The sequence below is a fragment of the Setaria italica genome, chromosome V (genome assembly GCF_000263155.2).
Source record: "Setaria italica strain Yugu1 chromosome V, Setaria_italica_v2.0, whole genome shotgun sequence".
NCBI lineage: Eukaryota > Viridiplantae > Streptophyta > Magnoliopsida > Poales > Poaceae > Setaria > Setaria italica.
The window spans coordinates 30,977,362-30,998,406 of NC_028454.1; the positions used below are offsets into that span (position 1 = coordinate 30,977,362).

Consider the following 21,045-nt stretch of genomic DNA (forward strand, 5'->3'; position numbering starts at 1 on the left):
CGCTAAGGCTCCTGAAACCAACTCCATGTAGCAAACCACCAAGGCCTGGATGAGAGCCAAATCGATGGGATGGCAACAAGCAATCCATGACGACGATGATGGGAAACATCCGCAGGCCAGCGATTGCCATCACGACGACCCAAAGACGACCAGGGGCGACCACGACGACCAAAAGACGAACGGGGGGAGAGGAGTGGAGCCGAAGCCCACCCTCCTCCCAGCAACACTCGACGACGACAATTGGGCAGCGGCAGCTGCCATGGGGTGGCGGTGACCCGAAGCACCAAGGGGAGGACAAAGACCCGTCATCCCATCCCTATCAGCAAAGAAGACAACTGGAGGCATGGACAATGAGTGACAACCATCACAGCAGAGCAAGCAACCCACAGCGGCAGGGTGGGAGGCACCGGCGGCAAGCAGGTCACCCCCCCCCCCCCAACCGTCCTTGAAGAGCGACCAGAGCACGACCAAAGTTAGGTGGGGTGAAGGGAGGAGGGGGGAAAAGTAAGGGAAATGAATGGTGGAAGGATGCAGCGCACAGGCCGCCGCTCGGTGGCCACTAGGAGCAGGAGGAAGGTGCACGGCAACCGAGTCGCCAAGGAAGGCGTAGAGGAGGTCAGGAAGTCTATTTCCCTTGACTCTCGTTCTATGATTACTCCATCCCTCCGTTATTGCGACCAAATTTAGCCACATCCTGTTGAGACCTAAGAAGGTAATAGGTTGGCACGAGACTGTAAAAAAATTCTTTTTTCTATTAACTAAATTATTACTAACATCACATCTAAGTCAACGCCTCAAATTTCTCGCTGATATCAGAATAATCCACGGGTCGAGAATCCCTACCTCCAGTATTCCTCGTAATTGTGAAGACACCTCTGCGTTTTTCTTTCGTGCATTCATGTCAACAAGAACACTTGAGAGGCGGCTCCAAAGGAACTTGAGACGGCACTCTGCTTGGTGGGCAAGTTAGTTTGCTTGTACTAGGTTGATCGATCCCTCGACTTTGGCGTTTGCTGCGGTAGTGAATTAACATCGGGGTCTGAATGGCTGCGCCTTTGGACCAAGCAGCGCAGCAATGTTGTCGGATCTCATCTCATTACACACCAGTCCAAGAATCCACGCGCATCGGAGGAATTGGCAGGAAAATTAGTAACTCCCCACCCCAAGGCCCCAATCCATGTACTGTATATGGGAAAGGAACAGGTTTATGAGACAAGATTTGACTGGATTCATGGCACGTATGGGTTCGCGGCTCCGTGCCGTGCCGAGGCAGCGGGCGCTGCCGCTCTCTTGCCGTATTCCCAGGCGACGCAGCAGCCGATTCCCAAGCGCAAGTTCTGTAAAAATGACACGGCACGGGCCCGTGCGCGCCCGGTCACGCTCGCGCAGGCCTTCGGCCGCCGAGGGGCAAGGCGACCGGCGAGGGCGTCGTGGCGACGCGCGGGCACTCCGCGACCGGCGCGGGGCGGCTTTTTCCGAGACCGCACAGTTGCCTCGTGACCCGCAGGCGCTAGCTCGAGCCTGCCGCGTGCCGCGCTCGTGGTCGATCGGCGGATTGCACAGGCCGCGTCGCGTCGTCTGCCTTGGCTAGCTGACAGTTGACAGCGCGCGGGCCGTCCTCTTGATCTTCCGTTCTTTTATGGTACCGTGTGGTGTGGTCTGGTGTGGTGGATAACTGAAATAGTGAAATTCTCCAGAGTCCGAAACTGACTGATACACACACTGCACTGACCTTCGTCGGCGGCGTAGCACAGGTTTGAAAGCAGGTAGGTAAGCGAAGCTAGCATCTAGCTTCTGAAGAATGTTTAAGATGGCAAGAGCCTGGAAGAACACGCAAGAGCGTCCTCATCACATGAACAAGCAGCATGGTGGCGCAATGCCTGGGCAATGGAAATACCACAAAAAATTCGTGTTTTCTGGTGGAGGGTGTGTCGCAACTTCCTTACCTCAAGGAGCTCCACCGGCGTCACATTTGTCTTTCTGCCCTATAATCTTAACGGAGGGAGTAATGTTTTAGGACAAGATCTCTCTATGAGAACGGAAGGAAGGATATACTGGTTAGATACGAATATTCTCTACGGTACGAACGAAATACAACGTTATATAAGCCTCAACAAACAGCCACCGCCCAACCAACGCTAGGTGCTTAGGTTTGAGTAGGTTAGAGCAACCTACACTTCCCTCACGTGTGATCCGGCTACAACCCATGTTGGCAAATTTGGGATCACATACCCCTTTCAAATTCCAAAACCGTCCCATATTGGCAAATTTGGAATCACTACTCACGACCATATACCCCTTTCGAATTCAACAACCATCCCGATTTACTTCAGCACAATATTTCTTTTATTTCACTCAACGATCAGAAGGCTAGCACCAATCTTGTACTTGCATTCAACAATGAATCTACTCTTTTCATCGCACAGATTTTTTTTGGGCCTCAAATCAAACATTACCAATGGTTATTATTCTCTAACCTTATTAGTTGCCACAATATTCCGAAAGTTGAAGTTTATACATATTATTCTTTAGTAAGATGTGAGAATCAGGAAATGACTAAAAATTCATACTTTCTATCAAATTTAGCTACGTTCAGTTAAATCTTAGTGATATCAATATCATTAAAATGCTTGCAAGCCAGAACATGAAAATATCTTATCAAACTTTAACTTGAGCCACAATGTTCCCAGGATGCAAGACATGAGTTAAGCCAACAGAAGGACCACGACAACCCAGGAAAGGGCCAATGCCAGGATGCAGAAACAAATCAAACCAAAATTTAAACCCATATATTTAGCACAATTTTCAAATAGGCTGCCGTTCATCTTCTAATCTTCTAAGGGGATAATGAGGCACCTAATTTGCTGCAGATAGACAAAACACTAGTTGGCCAAGCTAAATATACCATCCCAGAAAAAAGCATCATGCAATGAGTGGCCGAGCTATAGGGGACGCTTAGCAAAAGCTGCAGTGAGATTCATGCCAATGGGGCATACAAGCAAGCAGATAACAAGAAACGCTGCTGGATGGGCACGGGCTGCTTGAGGCATGCCATGCAGCAGGTCCTGCATCCCACAGGCACGTGCAAGTTCCCATAAGCTAGGCACCTAGCTCACTGCGAATGTTACACTAGAAAGAGAAGATGCCCAGATGTAAAGAAAATAACGCAGCTCAAAAAGCTAGGCTGAGGGCACAAGTCCCTCAGACAAAAAAGGAATTAAAATGGAATAAAAAGGAGTTCAATGTGTACTTTCTGGGGAATTAGGTATCCGACTTAAATTTACCCTACTTTCCACCAACAAAGCTTCAGAATCCTGATCATCGCTTGCAGCGACATCAAGCTTTGTGGCAAGGATAGAGCTCACCTCACCATCCCCAGGATTATCATCAATAACTTTACCAATCTGATCCTCCATACCTGTCTCAGCATCTGCATGCATGATGAAGGGTCTCTCTTGACTGCCAGGGGGGCTAGCAGCAACAGGAGCAACCTCCTCCTTGCCTAGGCTAGGATCTGTCATAGCAGGGGGCATAATCTCCATGTTATCACCTGATTCTCCATCAGCTGAAGGTTGTGCAACATCCTCCAGGCCATCAGCAGATATAACTTCCAGCAAGTCACCAGCATGTTCTAGGGTTGCTTGAGGTTCACCATCCTCCAGGCCATCAGCTGGTACTTCGTTTTCTGAAGGTATCACATCCTCCATATCCTTGCCAGGCGATGTTATTGCTGGTGGTGCCACGACCTCCATCTCTTCATCAGGTTGTGTGATTGCTGGAGGTGCCTCCACACCACCAGATTCTGTAGCTGCTGCAGTTGCCACCCCTATCCTATCACCAAGTTCCTGTTTTGATGGTGACCGTTCCTCCATGACATCAGTGTGATGTTGCAGAGCAGGGCTGCTCACCATTGATTCCTTTGAAGTACAATCAAGCATTTCTGTATCTTGACTACCTTCTGGTGCGTCCATCTTCTCTTCCATTTTTACAGATGCAAAGGTAGGAACTAAACCCTTTCCAGTCTGGTTCTTGTGAAGGGCCAAAGCTCTCTGTTGTTGTGGAAAAAAGAGAAATTAACATTCCCATATAAGTTGATAGCTAAATTCATAAGAGCTGGTAAACAGATTTCAACTTTCAAATAGGAAGTTCTAGAGAAAATTGGGAGAGCAAAAAAAAAGCAAGAACTTGCCTGAAAGATAGCACTGTTACTCTTGAGGTAAAGTGAACTGAAAGGATTTGGGCTTCCATAGTTTTCAGTTATCTTTCTAATATTTCCATCATCCCGCTGCATAAGACATAGTAACAACCATAAGAACAGCAAAACTGGATGAGGAAACAGACACTAATTTCAACGAATGTGAATACCTGACTAAGTTCATTCCTAACCACAATAGGGGCTTTTGCTACACCCAAGTCTCCCAGCAAGGATATGCACCTTTTGTACAACTCAGACTCAACTAGATCATGTGACACACTAATTCTGGATAGATAGCTTTTACAAAAGACTGCGCCATTCTTTGACAACATAGAAGTCACAAGTTGTGCTCCTCGAGGAGCTTCCAAACTTTTCAAAGCACTTTTAGAATCATCCTTTGCTTCAAAGTGTTCAGAAGTCAAGTGTTCAATTTCCTTTTGCTCGACCAGAGGTTGAAGATTGTGTTGTCCACTAGAAGAATCAGAAATAGCGGTTGCTGCGGAGTCAGGCTCCTTCTTAGCAACTGGAAGTTCAGCATCAGGCACTTCATTTAGTCCCTTAGATGTATCACCAGTCAGCTCCCATCCTCTGCTGCCAGCATGAGGTCTGTTCTGATCCCACTCTTGCCTACTGTACAGATATGGTTCGCTGGGAAACACACCACTGCCTCCATTCCAAACTTGCATGTGAGGTGGGCATGATTCATCCAGAGGATTAGGCCACCCAAATGGGCGCATGTGAGTTGAAAACCTGTCAACACCGTCATGCATGGGATATGAAACTCCAGGTTGGTTCAACTTCATTTGAGGCCTAAGGTTAAACATAGGTGGCCCCGGAAATTGATGAACAGGTGGGTGAAATCCAGGAGCACCATGTTGAATGGGAACAAAACCATTTGAAACTGGAGAAGGCCAGTTTGGCGGATTGTTCCAGGCATGTCCATGTCCACGTACAGAATTCATATCATTCCTCTTTTGATGACCATGGAACCTTCGATCTCCACTTTGAGGCCTACGGTCATCATCATGCGAACCCAAGAAGGAGTCGTCATTTCTGTGCCTGGAAGGTGGCAGAGGATGATTTGGTGAAGTTCCTGAAAAATGACCACCTCTACTCATGGATGAACCAGAAGGTGTTGGCTCTCTGAACGGAACTTTAGCTGGTGTTCTATCTTGATGATGTGATCGTTCTTGGGACAGGTCGCCATCTCGATCTCTGTATTTTGTAAGGCTGTTTCTTTCTCCTTTACTATCAAGACTACGCCCACCACTAAGCCTACCTGAAAACCTTTGGTCGCCTGAAGATGGAGATTTTTCAGAAAATTGTTTTGGTGAAGTATGCTTGTCTTTCCTAGGTGTGCGATCATACTGTGATGATGCAGAAATTTCCAATGGTACATCACGAGGCTGGTGATCATCCTTCTGTTTGAGCCTTTCAGAAGACCAATTTTCTGCATCCCTGTCACGAAGCCTAGAAGCAGGTGTCCTTTCTCTCCCGGAAGATGTTCTCGGTCGACTATTTCTCTCATCATATGGCATTTCTCTCTTTCCATGATCCATCGCCTTAGATCCATGCCTGGACATCAATCAATGAACCATTTCAGGTGTTAGAAGAAACAAAGCACTCAGGAGAACTGCAGATAACTTAACAATGTCAAAATCTGTTAACTGGTTGAAAGAAATTGTAATATTTGCCAATAACCAATATCTAAATCAGATATCATGAAGTTCAAGAACTTATAAACGCCTTCCTTGGTCAACTACTTCTGTATCAGCATAAACAAGGCAGGTGTATCAGGGTAGGTATGATAAACATTCTAAGCTACACCCACTGATATGTTTTTTTCTATGTGACCTAGAAACAAAATCAATCTAGCAAGGGGCCAAACTATTTTAGACGGACACAAGAACTTTCCAACCAACTGGTCTATTACAAACCGCACTAGCATGATACAAACTTTTGAGGGCTAGAAACAAAACCAACCACAAGGAGCCACCAGCCAAACTATATTTGATAAATAAACTGTAACCCTAAACCTCAAGAAGGAACTTTCCAACCTACAGATTATTCCAGATCATGATGGATACTCTTCACACAATTTTACACCAAAATAGTTAACTTTAGTCAGCAAATATACCTAATAAATGCCAATTCATGAAAGATGTTTTCATGGGGCTCCTCAGACATTTAATTCATTACCCCACAATGATAGAAGTTATTCACCTCAAAAACTGCCAGCTAATAAAAAAAATTCAAGTCGAAATAATAATAATTTCTATCAAGCTTTTTCTGCGACAAAGATGCCCAGCTAGCTTATAATAGAAATGCTGCAACAATTTAGCACACAAACCATGCACCTAATACATGTACTTAGAAAGCATGAAACAAATATTCTCATGGTTAACACTGAATAGCACATACAATACCACGGCACTATGACAAGATAAAGATACAATGCTGCAGCTTTGTAGGAAATGAATGCAGTATTTTCAGATGTATAATACGTAAAAAAGTTACCGGCTTTGATCTTTGTCGTGATAAGAACTTGGGCTAGGTGAACTTCTTGAATGGATTTTACTTGGACTAGAACTACGATCAGGTCTTGCTCTCTCAATCAGAGAATCCAAACGCCCACTGCCCGAAGATTTTTCCAAATTTACACGTTGATCACATGTGCTTGGAGGCTTTGAATCATATTGGTCATCATTTTCCTCAGGTCGTTTTTTCCCCCTACTTTCCTTATACCTATTGCTATAATCCTCATAATGATCACCATCTTGAACTGCTTCCTTTCTGTAATGGCTCTCAGAGCTTCTGTGCCCATCTTTAGCACTCTTATAATCAGCCCTGTCACTTTCATGACCACGGGTCACGCGCTCATCAAGAAACTTGTCATCTTGTTGTCTTTTATCCCTTCCATAATCATCCTTATACTTTTCCTTATACTTGTCATCATCAAACCTTTGTTCCTTAGAACTCCTAGATTTACCATGTTCATATCTGGACAGAGTCTTTCTGTCATCACTGTCTCTATTATCAGCAGGCCACTTATCTGTATCTTCAGAATCATCTTTCCTTCGGCTGTGTTTGTCAGGTTGCATCTCAGGATTATTGTACTTCTCTTTTGCAGAAATTTCTGCTTCCAAAAGAACTAGTTTAGGAAACAACACACAACAAAAGAAAAGAAAAACTAGCACAACACCATATATAAAGGAAACTCAAAGAATAGCAGTCAGGAAAAACATGTAAATAAGTAAACAACATTCAGCACCCGATAAAAAGCTCTTATAATATCCAGCGACTACACTGATACACTAAGATAATTTAAGACAGTTATACGACAAGATATCAAACTGTAAGCCATACATAATGAGCAAAAACAGAGTTCATCACAGCAATGTTAACAATACTATCAGTTCTCTGGGAAATAAAATATCAGTTCTCCAACACCAAAAAAAAAAACCCAGTGAAAAGTCTACTATAATTTACACGATTGATCAATTGCAAAACAATCTTCTCAACTACAGGTGAGATGGCATCAATGTACCAAAGGCAAATGGATACAACATTGTTCCATTCTGGCAGAAAAGAATACAAATGTAGGAGAACTGTTAACTCCACAGATCACATTCACTTTCGCCAAGGCTAGTAAAGTAGTAAGGTCTAGCAACTATGAAAATAATGATAGCATCAAGCAAAGCATGTCTAGATACAATCTGCATAAGAAAATATTAAGCAAGCTAGTATATCCCTATGACAAAACCATATAAGCAGGAACATGGAACATAATGGCACACATACAGTAGGAATGTTATCAGCATTGTAGATAACATTTAGAAAAAGGATTACTGTACCATTGATCTCTGTGTCTCTCCTGTAGGAGTAGGCCTCCTCTTCTGCCCTACTTGTCTTCGAGCCAGTCTTCCTGCTACCCCCATCCTCATACCTCTCATGCTTGGAATCATAGTCTTTCCTGTCTCTCTCCCGCTCCTTCTGCCTCTCCCGTTCCCTCTCCCTCTCCCTGTCCCGCTCTCGATCCCTATCTTTCTCCCGCTCCCGCTCCCTCTCTCTCTCCCTCTCCTTCTCTCGCTCTCTTTCCTTCTCGCGCTCTCTGTCCCTGCTCTTTTCCCTGTCCCGCTCCTTCTGCCGCTCCCATTCTTTCTCCCTTTCCCTATCCCTTTCTCTATCCCTATATCTGTCATCCTTGTAGTGCCCGGTACTCTCCCTCCTCCCCAAATCCTTCTCCTTCTCCGACCGCCGCTTCCCAGAGTCACTCTTCGACACAACCTCCTCAGCCCTGTCATCCACAACCACTGCCCGTCTGCTTGACCTCTTGGACTCGTCCCCTGATCCCCTGGACTTGTCGGGCAGTTTCTCCGTATCAGCATGCCCAAAAGTCTCGCTCTTGGACCTCTTGTCGACCAGGTGATCGTCGCAGACGCCGCTGTTCCATCGGTCGCTAACCACATCCACCACGGCCTCCTCAACCCTCTCCTTCCTCTTCTTCCCGTGCTCCGCGTACCCGTTCCCCGATCTCACGGCCTCCTTGCCCGAGGACGAGCGGCGCCTCTCGGGCTCAGGATCTCGAGAAACCCTAGCCGCCGCCGCGGCCTCCTCCCGCGCGCCGACGGCCGGAGCCGACTCCTCGCCCTCGGACTCCGACCGGTCCGCGGAGCCTCCCCGCCTGTGGGACCGGTGCGACCTGTGGCGCGAGCTCCGCGGCATGGCGGGCCAACCCTAAAGCGAGCACCACCACCGAGTCAGATGCGGGCGCTTGCGACGCGGGGCCCTGGAGCCCTAGGGCGCGCGCGGGATCCGGAGGGATCTAGGCGGCCGTGGCGGTGGGGGGAGAGGGAGGGGCAGGGCGCTGGAGCACGGCGGCTAGGGTTTTGGTGGGGTGGGAGAACGGAGGGAAGGAGGGAGGGGGTAGAGGCGGCGGCGGGGGATGGGAGACGACGAGTTCGTGGGTGGAGGAAATTGGGAGGAGAAAAGGTTGGTTGTTTTTCCGGCTTTGGATTTGGGGGACGGGGTTTGTTTGAGATTTGGCCCGGGCTGGTGGTTGCTGTGCGGTGCGATGCGGTGTGCAGCGCAGCCGAAGGGGCGCCGCGGCAGGATTGGACACGAGAGACGGGAGTCGAGGCGCGTCGCGCGGGGGTCCTTGGGCTGTGCTTTGCACGGTTTCGGGTGTTTTTTTTGTTGCACGCACGCTAAAACTTGCGCCGCATTTGCTTAGTCCTTGTTTACTTCCCAAGTTGGGAGGTGCCAAATTGGCATTTTGCCATAAATGCGACACTGTAGCGTTTCGTTTGTATTTGTGAATTATTGTCCAAATATTGACTAATTAGGCTCAAAAGATTCATCTCGCAAAGTACAACAAAACTGTGCAATTAGTTTTTGATTTCATCTACATTTAGTACTCCATGCATGTACCGCAAGTTTGATGTGATGGGGAATCTTCTTTTTGCATAGTGTCAAAGTTGGGAGTTTGGAGAGAAGTAAACAAGGGCTTAGTCTGCTCTTGCATCTGCACTTTCGGTGTGTCATATTTCATAACCTTTATTTTGAAAAAATTACGGACAAAAGTTGCAAAACTTTGATACCTCACTCGCTCAAGCCAGGATTTGATCTGTAATCGCACTTTCGGCGTGTCATATTTGCATTATCTTTTTAAAAATGTTAGTGGACAAAAGGTCTTAAAACTTCGGCGCCGCATTCGCTTAGGCCACGGTTTGGCTTGTGTTCTCATTTTCGGCGCGTCGTATTTGCATGGAGAAAAAGGTAGGTCTCTCAGTTCACCATTTATTGCACTCCATGAATCAAATTAGAGATCTTACCATTGTTGCGCTTTATAATTTAGGTTAAAGATCTGATGATTTTACTACAATATTTTCGAAATAGGGTTCAACTTCTACATACGGATACGCACATATCAATTATAATTCCACATATAAAAAAGTCAAATATGTAATAGAAGATGAGAAGAGAGATTAAATGCTTATATTACATTTTGAGCCTCGTGCTAATATGGAGTCTATTTTGGTTCATTGGTTCCATACCGGTCTATGTTGTAGTTTTCATTTGAGTGCTTCCTATTAGGGTCGTAGCATGTTCAAATAATAAAGTTACACTACTGTGTCACATTTAGTACTTGAGATAAAGATGCACTTAAATAACCTAATGGTGAAGATAGGCGTTCAGTTTAACATTGAATGCCAGGTGAAATGCAGTATATTACTTTGCATCCAAATATGAAGAGTTTGTTTTCTTTCCGAGACATATTATGCCCACGTACATGGTTGCACTCATCTTTATATATACTTGCATGCACATTTTGACCCCGTTTGGTAGAGCTTCGGCTTCTCATAAAACGGCTTCGGCTTCGGCTTTTTCGGTGGAGTGGCTTTTTTAGTGAAGCTGAAGCCGTTTTTGCAAAACATTTGGTAAAATGGCTTCTCAATGGCAATATATGTAATTTTATGATCACTTAATACTTGGAGAGGGAGGAGAAGCCGGTGAAGCCACTTTTTTCGGCTTCTCCTCTCTAGTGTAAGCCGTTTTGCGGCTTCTCCCCGGCTTTGGTGGTGAAGCCGTTTTGAAATTGACCCTTTGGTAGGGCTTCACCAAAAGCCGGTGGAGAAGCACTTTGAGAAGCCCTACCAAACGGGACCTTTATCTCTATGAACACCATAGACGATTGGTGAGATCTTGAGATTGAAGAATCCACCATCTCATCTATTAACGAAAGAATTGCGTTTTTAGTTCCTAAAATGAATCCGGAAATGCGAGCACCCATATGCTTATGAGTTTACAATTTAAGAAAAAAATTTGCCATAGCCAAATATCATTTATATATACGAAGGGGTTCAAAAGTATTGTTAGATCCCTATAATATAGCAATACTTATTTTCACAATGCTTTGTATGAATCCAATAGTGCATTGGGATGATTTATATTATACCTAAGCTGATTTTTGTTTCTGACTAGTAAAGAGTTTTCTCATGAGTTTACTAGCCGTTGTGTCATCATTTTTGCAACCTGAATGTATTTACCAAAAATATGTTTATAGTATATGAACTAAATTTGTCCAAGAAACTCATATCAACATGGAGTAAAAGAAAGCTTGACAAGGCATTGTATCTATCAAATTATACTTCAGCTTAGGTGGTGTTGCTTGCATTTTAGTTATCCTAACACGTTATTATCCACTTTCATGAGCTATGATGTTCATAAAATATATACCGAATGGAAAATTTCATGATATTGAATATAGGATTTGGTTAAAAAATAGTTCTTACCCAAATTAACAAGTACAGCTCCTACAGTAGCACTTCTCGTGACACCCAATAAATTGCTTAAATATACATAGCTACACTACAAAAAAAAAGACACATGCATGCAAAACGCTTGAAATGCACTATTGATGGACTGAGCATCAAGGGAATAGATAACATATTTACAATGACTATATTTGGCATTTTCATAGAACAAAATATGAATTAAAAGGAACATGTTAATTTACAATATCTTGAAACATCAGTGCGCTCTTCGCAAAAAGAAAAACATGAAACATCCATGTGCACATATCTATTTGAGAACTCAAAGGTTGTAAACCGTATTGCCTGAAAAAATAAATTTAATTAGACCATTTAGAGTTTTTCCCTAAAAATTGTAAACATAGCTTGACATTTTTAACAAACATACTTGATTCATTGAATAGCATGGAGTAGTAAAGTATTTATTAGTTACTAAGATACCGTTTGGCAAGTCTAGCTCAAATAAATCTTGTCTAGAACTAGAGGTACGTCAAAAGCATATAGATAAATTATTTATATATTTAGATTAAATCCTAATACCTATAACATTTTAATTTAATCCACAACTACAAACTATAGTTCAACTAACATAGATCTCGGAGTTGAAGCTATACCAAACAAACCCTACAACAATAGCATTATCAAATTCCTCCTTCATCAACGTTGAAGGTACTTACACTTAATTTTGCTTAAATAGTGGACCATACCATTTACCATTTAGGGGCATCCATTTCTAAAAGCTCTAAGCAGCGATATATATTGGGCTATAGCGGAAGCTAATAATCCATTTAGTGGATTTATCTGAAAAGGAAAAATAAGTCATCACAATCAAATTTAGAATGACCATTAGCTAAAACCATGTTCTAGCCACAAGTAATTGTACACATACAAGCCTACACACCAGCCGTAGCCCCTCTATCTCATGCGACCCTCTCTTTCACGCAACCCTACTTCGAGATCCCCATCCTCTATTCTTCTCTTATTGACTGCATGCTCCAAGGTAGAGCCGTTGTTCAGATTGGTATATAGAAAACTCGTCACCCCTATCCCATGTCCCTGCATAAGGTCACCATGAATTAAAGGTGAAGAAGTATATATACCTCTTGTATTGTTCCAAATGCGAAGAGCTCCAATCTATCATGCCTTCCTCAGGCTTGCCTTACCAATTGCATGAAGCAAGCCTTCATCACCCCTTTTAGCTCTCCAGCGCAATTCGGTCTAACATTTAATTAGCACTGCTGCTAATAAATTTGCTCGCTACATCATTTAGCATGCTTCTACGAGCTACAGGGGCTCGTAGCGGTAATAGCACAATAAAGTGCAATATCGCACCGCAATAATCCGTTATTTTGAACATTCGTGCTATAATACTCATAAGTATATCAGGACAAAAATACAGTAAGAAGATGCTGTTAGATCCTTCTACCACCTGCCAAATTGTTGGTTTGTTTTTCTCCCAGTAATAACAGGCAAAAAGATACAACCGTACGCATAATCATTCTAGTCAAGGTGGAAATACTCGATTGCTACGCTCAACTGCACAGTGCGGCAGTAGCTGGGAAGCAGACAGTAGACACAGCCCGGTGGACCATTCGACCTCACCGCTGCACCTCACTGCCCAGACGGCGGAAACGGACAGCTCCGGCGCACGTCCGAGCTGGTGCACCGGGCCTCCAAAAAAATCGTGCCCCCGCACGGCCGCGCGGTCGCTGGCGCGGCACGGGGTGAGGCGGACGCGCGCCGGGCTCATGGCAGCTACAGCCCCGCCGCTTCCCCGCACGCAACCGCCTCGCGCCCCCGCCTCTTGTTAAGTCAAGCCCCCGCGCCTCCCTCTCCCTCCGCTGCGCCGCGACGGTCTCCTCTCCCTCTCCCACTCGCACTCGCAGACCAACGGCGACGGTACAGGTATTAACCGGTGCCCCGTGCCCGCCCCACATGCCTCTCGCGGCGGCCGCTGCCGTCGCCGCATGCCCCTCGCCGGTCGGCCTCGCCCGCCCCTTGTGCCGCGCCTACGCGCATCCGCGGCGCCCGCGGGGGTTCCGGTTGGAGGCTAGCTCATCGGCGCCCGCGCCGGCCGCGGCGGATGAGGGGGCTGGAGCGGGGCCGTGCCCCGTGGTCAGGTTCGACATGGACAACTTCGCCATCGCAGACCGCGTCAGCGTCGGGCTCCACGGACGGGTTTGTGCTGATCGGGATCCTCCGATTCGCTCTCCAGCTCGCTAAATTTGTTGCGCTTCTCCTCCGTTTTTGCTAATTGTTAGAGAATTTTTTTTGGTACGTGATGTAGTCGGACGAGATGATCTTCGAGGCCACGGTGCGCGATCCGAGCAGGTCAGTGTCGCAGGACACTCTATGATAGTACGAATTCGTTGCATTCGTGGCGATTGTTTCTGATTTTGGTGTTCAGCGAGCTATATGGGTCAACGGTGGTGCTGCGGCAGCTGAAGAGCTCGCAGGCGAAGCGCAGGGGCCGGCGCGCGATTGAGGTGGGTTTTTTCTCTCTTATTAGCTACTGTTTTAATGCGGTGGAGTACGTGCGGAACGCGCTGGTTCAGCTCAAGTTTGCTGTGTGTGATTTCAGGTACTGAAGAAGCTGGCTCGCCGCCAGGTGATGTACCACTCGTACGCACTGCAGGTCCATGGTTACATTGCTCCGGGCAATGCGGTGGAGCAGGAAGATGTCCCGTTAGTATTGGTGCATGGGGTTAGTGCTTTTCTCTTACTTGCTCAAGCTGATCTGGCTGGTCTTAAATGCAGTACTGTCACTTTCAGGTTTCAATTTTGGGCCTAATTGCAGTTTGCAGTCATTTTCGTGTCAGTTCATGGTTTTTAGGGTGTATGTAGGTGTACTTAAAACATTAATTTGCATATGCTCCCAACAGAATATTGGAACTCTTCAGAGTTATTTTTGTGTATAATACCTTAACTCTTCAATAAGGGCTAGATTTTGCTTCCTTCTGGATTGATCGATGCACTGGTAGAGGCACTGGTTTTTGTTAATTCACCATTTCAGGGTTTATTTATTTCTATGCAGTATCATGGGAGTTATTCCCTGCGCCACTGGTTGCAACTCTCGGATTGGCTCCCAACCTTAGAAGCAACATTAGCATTGGATGAAGAACAAGTTAGAAGGGTAGGAGATGACTCTGTTGGAGGACCTGCTGTAACTCGACAGCTACGTTTGATTAGGATTTTGATGAGAGACCTTTTGATTGGTGTAAGCTACAAACACTAAATTTCTCGAAATGCACTCGTTACCTGTTGATCTGGACTGAAGACACATTTTATTTGACATAGGTAAATTATCTACATAGCCATGGGCTGGCACATACTGAGCTTAGATTGGAGAATGTTCATGTGAGCCCAATAGACAAGCATGTTAAGGTGAGCAGCCTTTCTATTTGTTTATGTTTACGTAAATGGTTGTCTTTTGTCTTAGCAATCATGCTTCATAGTTTACAGTGGACTTCAAATTACATTTTTGTGCAATGTAGTCAAACAACTGAAAATTAGGTTACTTATTCCACATGATTTTGCATCAACATGTGTTCAGCATTTGTGTCCTGAATGTTCAAAACTTCAAATGGCATAGTACTTCTTGGCTTGAGATTTAACAGTTTACTTGTATATTTAATTATTGACCTTGCAATTTTTATGTGTGGTTTGTAGGTTTTGTTATCCTATTCACTGTTTTCAGCTGAATCATGAGTTGTCAAAATCAACCTGTTTATGTTTCACTGTTATCCTATAAATATGACCTGTTAAAATGCCAAAATCAACAGTTGTCTCTACCTTTTGTGTGTCTATAACAAACCGATTTATGTTTGACACCTTTTTAGTTGAGGAATTAGACACCATGATATCACAGGCTCTCAAATGTTAACCGTTGTTAATTATGACAGTTATAACTTGGTACACCGATGAGCAACTGAATGATTGTCATGTGGGCTACACATTTCTCTTTGCTCTTTCTGCAGCTTTAACTCTTGATAAATGCACAACTACTTTTGAAGAAAATTGAAGGACATTGTCTCTCTTCTGGTTATACACTTGCTGCTCAAACAATTGGAGCTATTTGGAAAATTCAACTTATAACTAGAAAAAACTGCTGTACCAGATATTGATTGAACTAAGCTATCAGTGCTGTTGAAATGTCAATCTTTGTACATCAACAATCTTACATTCTGATCACTGTAATATTTTTCAGTGCTTTGCAAATACCGTGTTTCTATTTTTTTTAAATTCTTAGTTAATAGTCCATTCTTTTTTTGAGAAAAAACCTTTTCAGATTCGTACTGTTGCAAAGAATCCAAATATCACCAACTTGATTTCGTTTTTGAAAGGTTCGTAAATTTGTGTAAAATATTCCATTAGGTAAAATAGCCATTTCTCTTCTTTTGTAATTGAATATGATATTTGAACTGCTATGGTCCTTACCAATAATAGGTCGTAGCTAATCCTATCTCTAAGGAAACTAATCCCTAATCATTGTTTGGTGCCAACTTGCCATGAGCCCATTTGGCCCAGCTATGCCCTTGATCCACACCGTGAAAATACTGATGCACAGGAATGCACTCATACAACTTGCTTATACACATTCATAACATTAATCTACGAAATATATAAATTGAACCAAACCATGGAGTTAATGTTCAAGGCTCTAATCCATTCGCAACAAGCCTCACATGGTTACAGTCTTACAGGCATCTAAGTTATCTTGTGTAATCTATTCCTATGTTCTGTAAATTTTTTTCATCTAAACCTAACTTAACTAGCTCCTTTGATGATTTATTTATTTAGGTTGGTATTCTTGGAAATGCTGCTGATTTTCATGATAATGATCCTAGCAGTAGTACAGTAGCAAGTAACGGCGAAAGGAGGAAAATGATGATAGCATTTGACATGAGGTAAGGTTTATATGAAACAAAGAAGCTCTTGTACACCTGTACACATCTGTCTAACTGCTTCTAAAACAGTATGTAGCATGAAGTATAAACCCTTATGTGCTTTAATTTAAGTCTTTTCTTTTTGTCTCTAGATGTGTTGGCTTCATCATGGCAAAGATGGTTTTGAGAGAACTAATGGATTCTTCAACTTTCTTTAAATTCAAATCTTTCCTGACAAAGGTTTGTTTTATGCGCTTCCCTATATCCTATTTGCCAGTTTACTGTTCAAGCCTTTACCTCACTAAGATCTGTGGTAGCCATAGTATGCTCATACTGTGACAAAGTATACCCAGGGGTGGTAAAGGGCCCTCTAATTTAGCCTAGCAAATTTAAGGATTGGGCTCAATAAAGGCCGGGCCATAATAATATATGATTTTGAGCTAAAAATAGATAGGGCTGAGTTGGATTGTGAAGGAGGTATAAGGGCCATGATCCATTACCACCCGTATACCACCACAGAAGGTTCATTGCTATTTTTATGAGCTTTGCACAAAGTAAGCATTATGTAAGTGCCATCCTGAGCCAATGAATGGCCTGCATTATGAACAAATGTTCAGAGGTCTCAGTCACATCGTGATTTTGTTTTATTGCGGGATATTACATGTTCTTCTGACCTGCATTATTAGACTTTGTTTTGTTTCACTGAAACTACCTGCTTTCAATATATAATACCACATTTTGATGCAGGCGAGTCTAATTTTTGATAAATACTATTACTAGAACTAACTATTTATTTCCTTTCTTGTTTTCCTCTATTTCAGGGAAACGACCCATACTGTTTGCGTGAGTTCCTTTTACCAATTCTCTGCCAAAATTCTCCATCTGGAAATATAGGTTTGCAGGCAAGTCTTTATTTCTAGTAATTTATTGGGATATCATTTCTTCAAGCAATCTGATAGTGTCTTTACTGTTCCTTAGATTCTAGATAGGCAATGGGGTGCTGGTTGGAATCTTTTGGCCTTATTGCTGGCAACAAAACCTGACAAAAGGATAAGGTAAGATTATCAACATTGCTAGTGAATCCACAAGCTAAACGCTACAAATTCATAGCTAGGATGCTTTCCTGCATTATAGAGTTGTAAATACTTACTTTGTTGCACCAAATCTGCAGTTGTGTTGATGCATTGCGGCACCCCTTCCTCTGTGGGCCAAAATGGCGTATAAATCCATCAACTAGTATCATTCGATGGGGCTTGGGATCGACTGCTGTTCGCATGGCTGAAGATTATATCTATGGACATCATCAGGTACTAATTTTCTGCACATGGGTGGATCATGTCTTAAACTGCATCTCATTCTGGTCTCGCTAAAAGGCTTGATCTCGCACCTAACTGGAAACTGACATATGAAGGAAACATGTTATCCATCCCAATTTTATATCATTGGACAATTCTTGTTCGAAAGAAACTTATAGACTCCCTTTCACATATTTACAGCGTAGGCGGTTAGTGTATTTCATTGAATTGATGGAGGTCCTAAACCCTAATTTAAGAACTGAGGTAACTTCTTACTTCAAGCCCTGATAATGATGAACTATGTTTCATGAATATATTCGTGATATAGTTATGTCGGTAGCTACTTTCCACTTTGGAGATTAGCCATTGTAGTTTCTCGTGTACAATAATTGCTGAGGTGTATATGCTATGAATTTTTCATACTCTATCATCATGATGAAGTGGAGAAATATTTGTTTTCTTTTTTGGTATTTCCTTTTATGTTATTTTTTTCTGCAAGATGGATAATTCTGGTTAAAATTTGGTTTCAGTTTGTTTTATTCCTCTCTCTTTTATGTTATTATCTGCTTGACAATATTATTTTATTTCGTTATGCTTTTATCCATTTAGAATTGGCTTCAGTTCCTACCTGGTCGTTGGCGTCTCCTGTACTGCACTGGAAGACATATTGGCCTCACGCTTCGTCAGCCTTCCCCTAGAATCCTCATCAGTGATGTGTACCTCACAGTTAGTTCAGAGTCCATCGATCCAGTCTTCTCTCTGACCTCAGATATTGGTTTCAGAATTATGCCAGAATCTGATTGGCCTCATGACAAATCTGGCACTGAAGGAGTTTTGTCTGTCACCACATCAGCAAGGATAGCTGCTGGGAGGATTTATATTCATGAACAGGACAATAAAGAGACTAGGGTCACATCTTCAAGATCTTCTAGGAGATATCTTGGTGGTAAATGGAGAAAAGTTGCAAAGATGAAGGAGCTGCCAGCCAGTCTCCCCAGTGTAAACATTGCTACGGATGAAGTAGACGTATCAATGAGCTGCAACTCGGCTTTGAATGTCAATTCTGCACAAAAGGTGCTGCAAGAGATCCGTACACAGACCCCACCGGAAATGTTCGATTTGTCAAAGATTGTCTGTGGGACATACATTGACGCGAGGTTGATGGTTCTCCGTGGTGTTAATGGGTCGGCTCTGCTTTTCACTAGATCAAATCCGACGACCGATTCGTGAGGCCATGTAATGCTATTCTTTCTCTGTACATTCTGTATTTCTAGCTGTACATTCATTTGTAACAAGTGTAAATAATAAGATGGTGTAGGCCATAGTTAGGCTGTTATATATTCCTTTGTAATTTTGTATGATCTTTTTCGGTCATGTGCCCAGCCCAGGCTGAAGCGCTGGCAGCGTGAGTATAATTAAATTCGTTCCTGTATAGAACCACAAAACCTTCGGTGAGCTTGATAGCCAAATAATGTCATTTTCGAAGTTGCTCTCGCAGATTTTGGTGACTGTCATGACTGTTTCGCAATGTTTTCTTTTTACAGGATCGTGTTTAACATACTCGAGAACCTTCAGCTGCATCTTTTTTCTTCGCTACTAGTGGCCTGAGTATCATATTTTTATACTTTGCGAATATATCGGGGATGTAGCAATTAGTATTGCGAGCGTAGTTCTTTCAGGGCTAGGGTGTCTTCCTTTAGTTAGGAGGCTAGGAGCATGTCGTTCTCGTTCCTCGCCCAATCCCATCCCGGGCCGGACACCACCCGCATGTTGCGTGAGTTGGGCTGCACATTAGCTTTACCGATTATTGAGGCCCAGTTAGACGTTAAAAGGCCTTCTTCAAGCAACCAAGCCTTAAAGGCCCGCATGGAGTCCTCTCCGGCGTTTGCTCGCTCCCTGGTTGTCTTCTCCATTGTTTTGTTGCTTTTTCAGCCCCGGACTCCGGTCTCAAGTCTCAACTCTCAACTACTCTCAAATCTGAAGTACATATCTGCAGAAGGACTGTGCCGTGCCATTCCGTAATTCTCTCCACTACAAACCGATAGACGGTTCGTCCAACGATGTCGCACCATCCACTCGACGAACAGATGGACGAAGCCGAGTACCAGCAGCTACTCTCTAATTCCAACTGCATTTACCGCTGCCTAAGGGGGTAAAGAGCTCTCTAATTTAGCTTAGCAAATTTAAAAATCGAGTTTAATATAACCGGATCATAATAATATATGATTTTAAGTTAAAAATAAATAGAATTTTGTTGGACTGTGAAAGAGGCACGAGGGTCACGATCCATTGTCACCCACCGATGCTCTGTCCAAGCTACACTGCTGAGGCGGGAGGGCGGCGCAGGTCCTCCTCTGATCCTCTCCTCTGGGTGCCGTTAACGCCGTTTACCAGAGAGCAGTTGGTCAAGCCTCGGACTGCACATTAACTAGTTGGTCAGGTGTAGCCGAGGGGCTAACCAAATTTATCACGGCACCGTTCATCGGAAGCTGAATGGCGGGGCGATAAGGTGGTGTGTATACGCCACGGCGTAGTAGTGCATTTTCGCCAGCAGCTGCCGGCGGCGAAGGGGGACTCCGGTCACGCCCCAAATAGAAAGAAAGACGACGAGTGCCCGGCCATTGCTATGGTGCTCCTGTGGCTCCTCCTGATCTGCAGCACAAGCGCGCTCGTGTACGCGCTCATGGCGGGGTTCGACAGCACCCCGCCCCCCCGGCTGTTCGTCCGTCTCGTCGCGGTCGAGGGGCTGGGCCTCGGCGTCGACGACCAGTGCGCGCCGCCGGTGTTCGAGCTGGCCGTGGACGTCGGCAGGATCCCCGAGGAGGCCTTCCACCGAGGGCCCCTCGACGTCGGGGGCGGGGGCGCGATGCTGCGGGTGTCGTACCGCGGCGTGATCCTGGCCTGGGGCGGCGTGCCGCTGTTCACCATCGACGTCAGGCGGCTGGGGCGGAGCGCGGAGGGTGTGGGGACCGTGGTGGCCAAGGCGGAGGGATCCGTGGTGCGGCAGGAGATGCGGAACATGATACGGGCCGAGCTGCAGGCTTTCGGGAGGGCAGAGTTTGACGTCGACGGGGAGCTTCGGAGTTTGGGCGGCCACCTCCACTGCAAGACCTACTTGTTCGAAGGCGAAGGCGAAGGCGAGGCAACGGAGGCACTGCCTCCATGTTGGGTTCAGAAAAGGCCGAACTATTATTAAAAACTTCTACGTAACGTATTGGTAAGGAATTCATCATAAATTATTGCTTGTTCGGTACTTCGGTGCTGAATGCTCAGTTCTTAGTTAAAAGTTTTTTTTTAATTTACCACAATTTGATGGTGGTTCCTCAACAAGCTTATCTCCTCTGATGGTGGTTCAA

General features: G+C 44.5%; 2 protein-coding genes across 3 annotated transcripts; one reads left to right on the plus strand and one right to left on the minus strand.

Moving 5' to 3' along the window:
* Positions 1-2,769: 2,769 nt before the first annotated feature.
* Positions 2,770-9,206, minus strand: LOC101772859 (nipped-B-like protein B). Its single transcript, XM_004969294.3, has 5 exons — positions 8,050-9,206; positions 6,713-7,331; positions 4,366-5,770; positions 4,190-4,285; positions 2,770-4,049 (listed from the first exon to the last, which is right to left on the minus strand). The coding sequence occupies exons 1-5, from the start codon at positions 8,918-8,920 to the stop codon at positions 3,240-3,242; spliced, it is 3,801 nt and encodes a 1,266-aa protein (XP_004969351.1). The 5' UTR covers positions 8,921-9,206; the 3' UTR covers positions 2,770-3,239.
* Positions 9,207-13,317: 4,111 nt separating this feature from the next.
* On the plus strand, positions 13,318-19,174 carry LOC101773274 (probable plastid-lipid-associated protein 14, chloroplastic). Of its 2 annotated transcripts, XM_004969295.4 has the most exons (13): positions 13,328-13,686; positions 13,796-13,839; positions 13,916-13,994; positions 14,090-14,212; positions 14,543-14,725; positions 14,806-14,892; positions 16,309-16,415; positions 16,547-16,634; positions 17,216-17,296; positions 17,373-17,449; positions 17,566-17,701; positions 17,891-17,953; positions 18,299-19,174. In XM_004969295.4, exons 1-13 carry the CDS (start codon positions 13,444-13,446, stop codon positions 18,917-18,919), a joined length of 1,932 nt encoding a protein of 643 aa, XP_004969352.1. In that variant the 5' UTR covers positions 13,328-13,443; the 3' UTR covers positions 18,920-19,174. The 2 variants fall into 2 exon arrangements, with proteins under 2 accessions (XP_022682727.1, XP_004969352.1); XM_022826992.1 differs by lacking the exon at positions 17,891-17,953 and having other exon boundaries at positions 13,318-13,686.
* Positions 19,175-21,045: the final 1,871 nt, after the last annotated feature.

Excerpts from the sequence above, each read along its gene's own strand:
- LOC101773274 (XM_004969295.4), top strand. The coding sequence starts at position 13,444 with ATGCCTCTCGCGGCGGCCGCTGCCGTCGCCGCATGCCCCTCGCCGGTC. Across the intron at positions 16,416-16,546 it reads ATGATAGCATTTGACATGAG|ATGTGTTGGCTTCATCATGG; the intron begins GTAAGGTTTATA and ends TTTTGTCTCTAG. Across the intron at positions 17,450-17,565 it reads AAACCTGACAAAAGGATAAG|TTGTGTTGATGCATTGCGGC; the intron begins GTAAGATTATCA and ends CCAAATCTGCAG.
- LOC101772859 (XM_004969294.3), bottom strand. The coding sequence starts at position 8,920 with ATGCCGCGGAGCTCGCGCCACAGGTCGCACCGGTCCCACAGGCGGGGA. Across the intron at positions 7,332-8,049 it reads GAGAGACACAGAGATCAATG|AAATTTCTGCAAAAGAGAAG; the intron begins GTACAGTAATCC and ends TTTTGGAAGCAG. Across the intron at positions 4,050-4,189 it reads GTAACAGTGCTATCTTTCAG|AGAGCTTTGGCCCTTCACAA; the intron begins GCAAGTTCTTGC and ends CCACAACAACAG.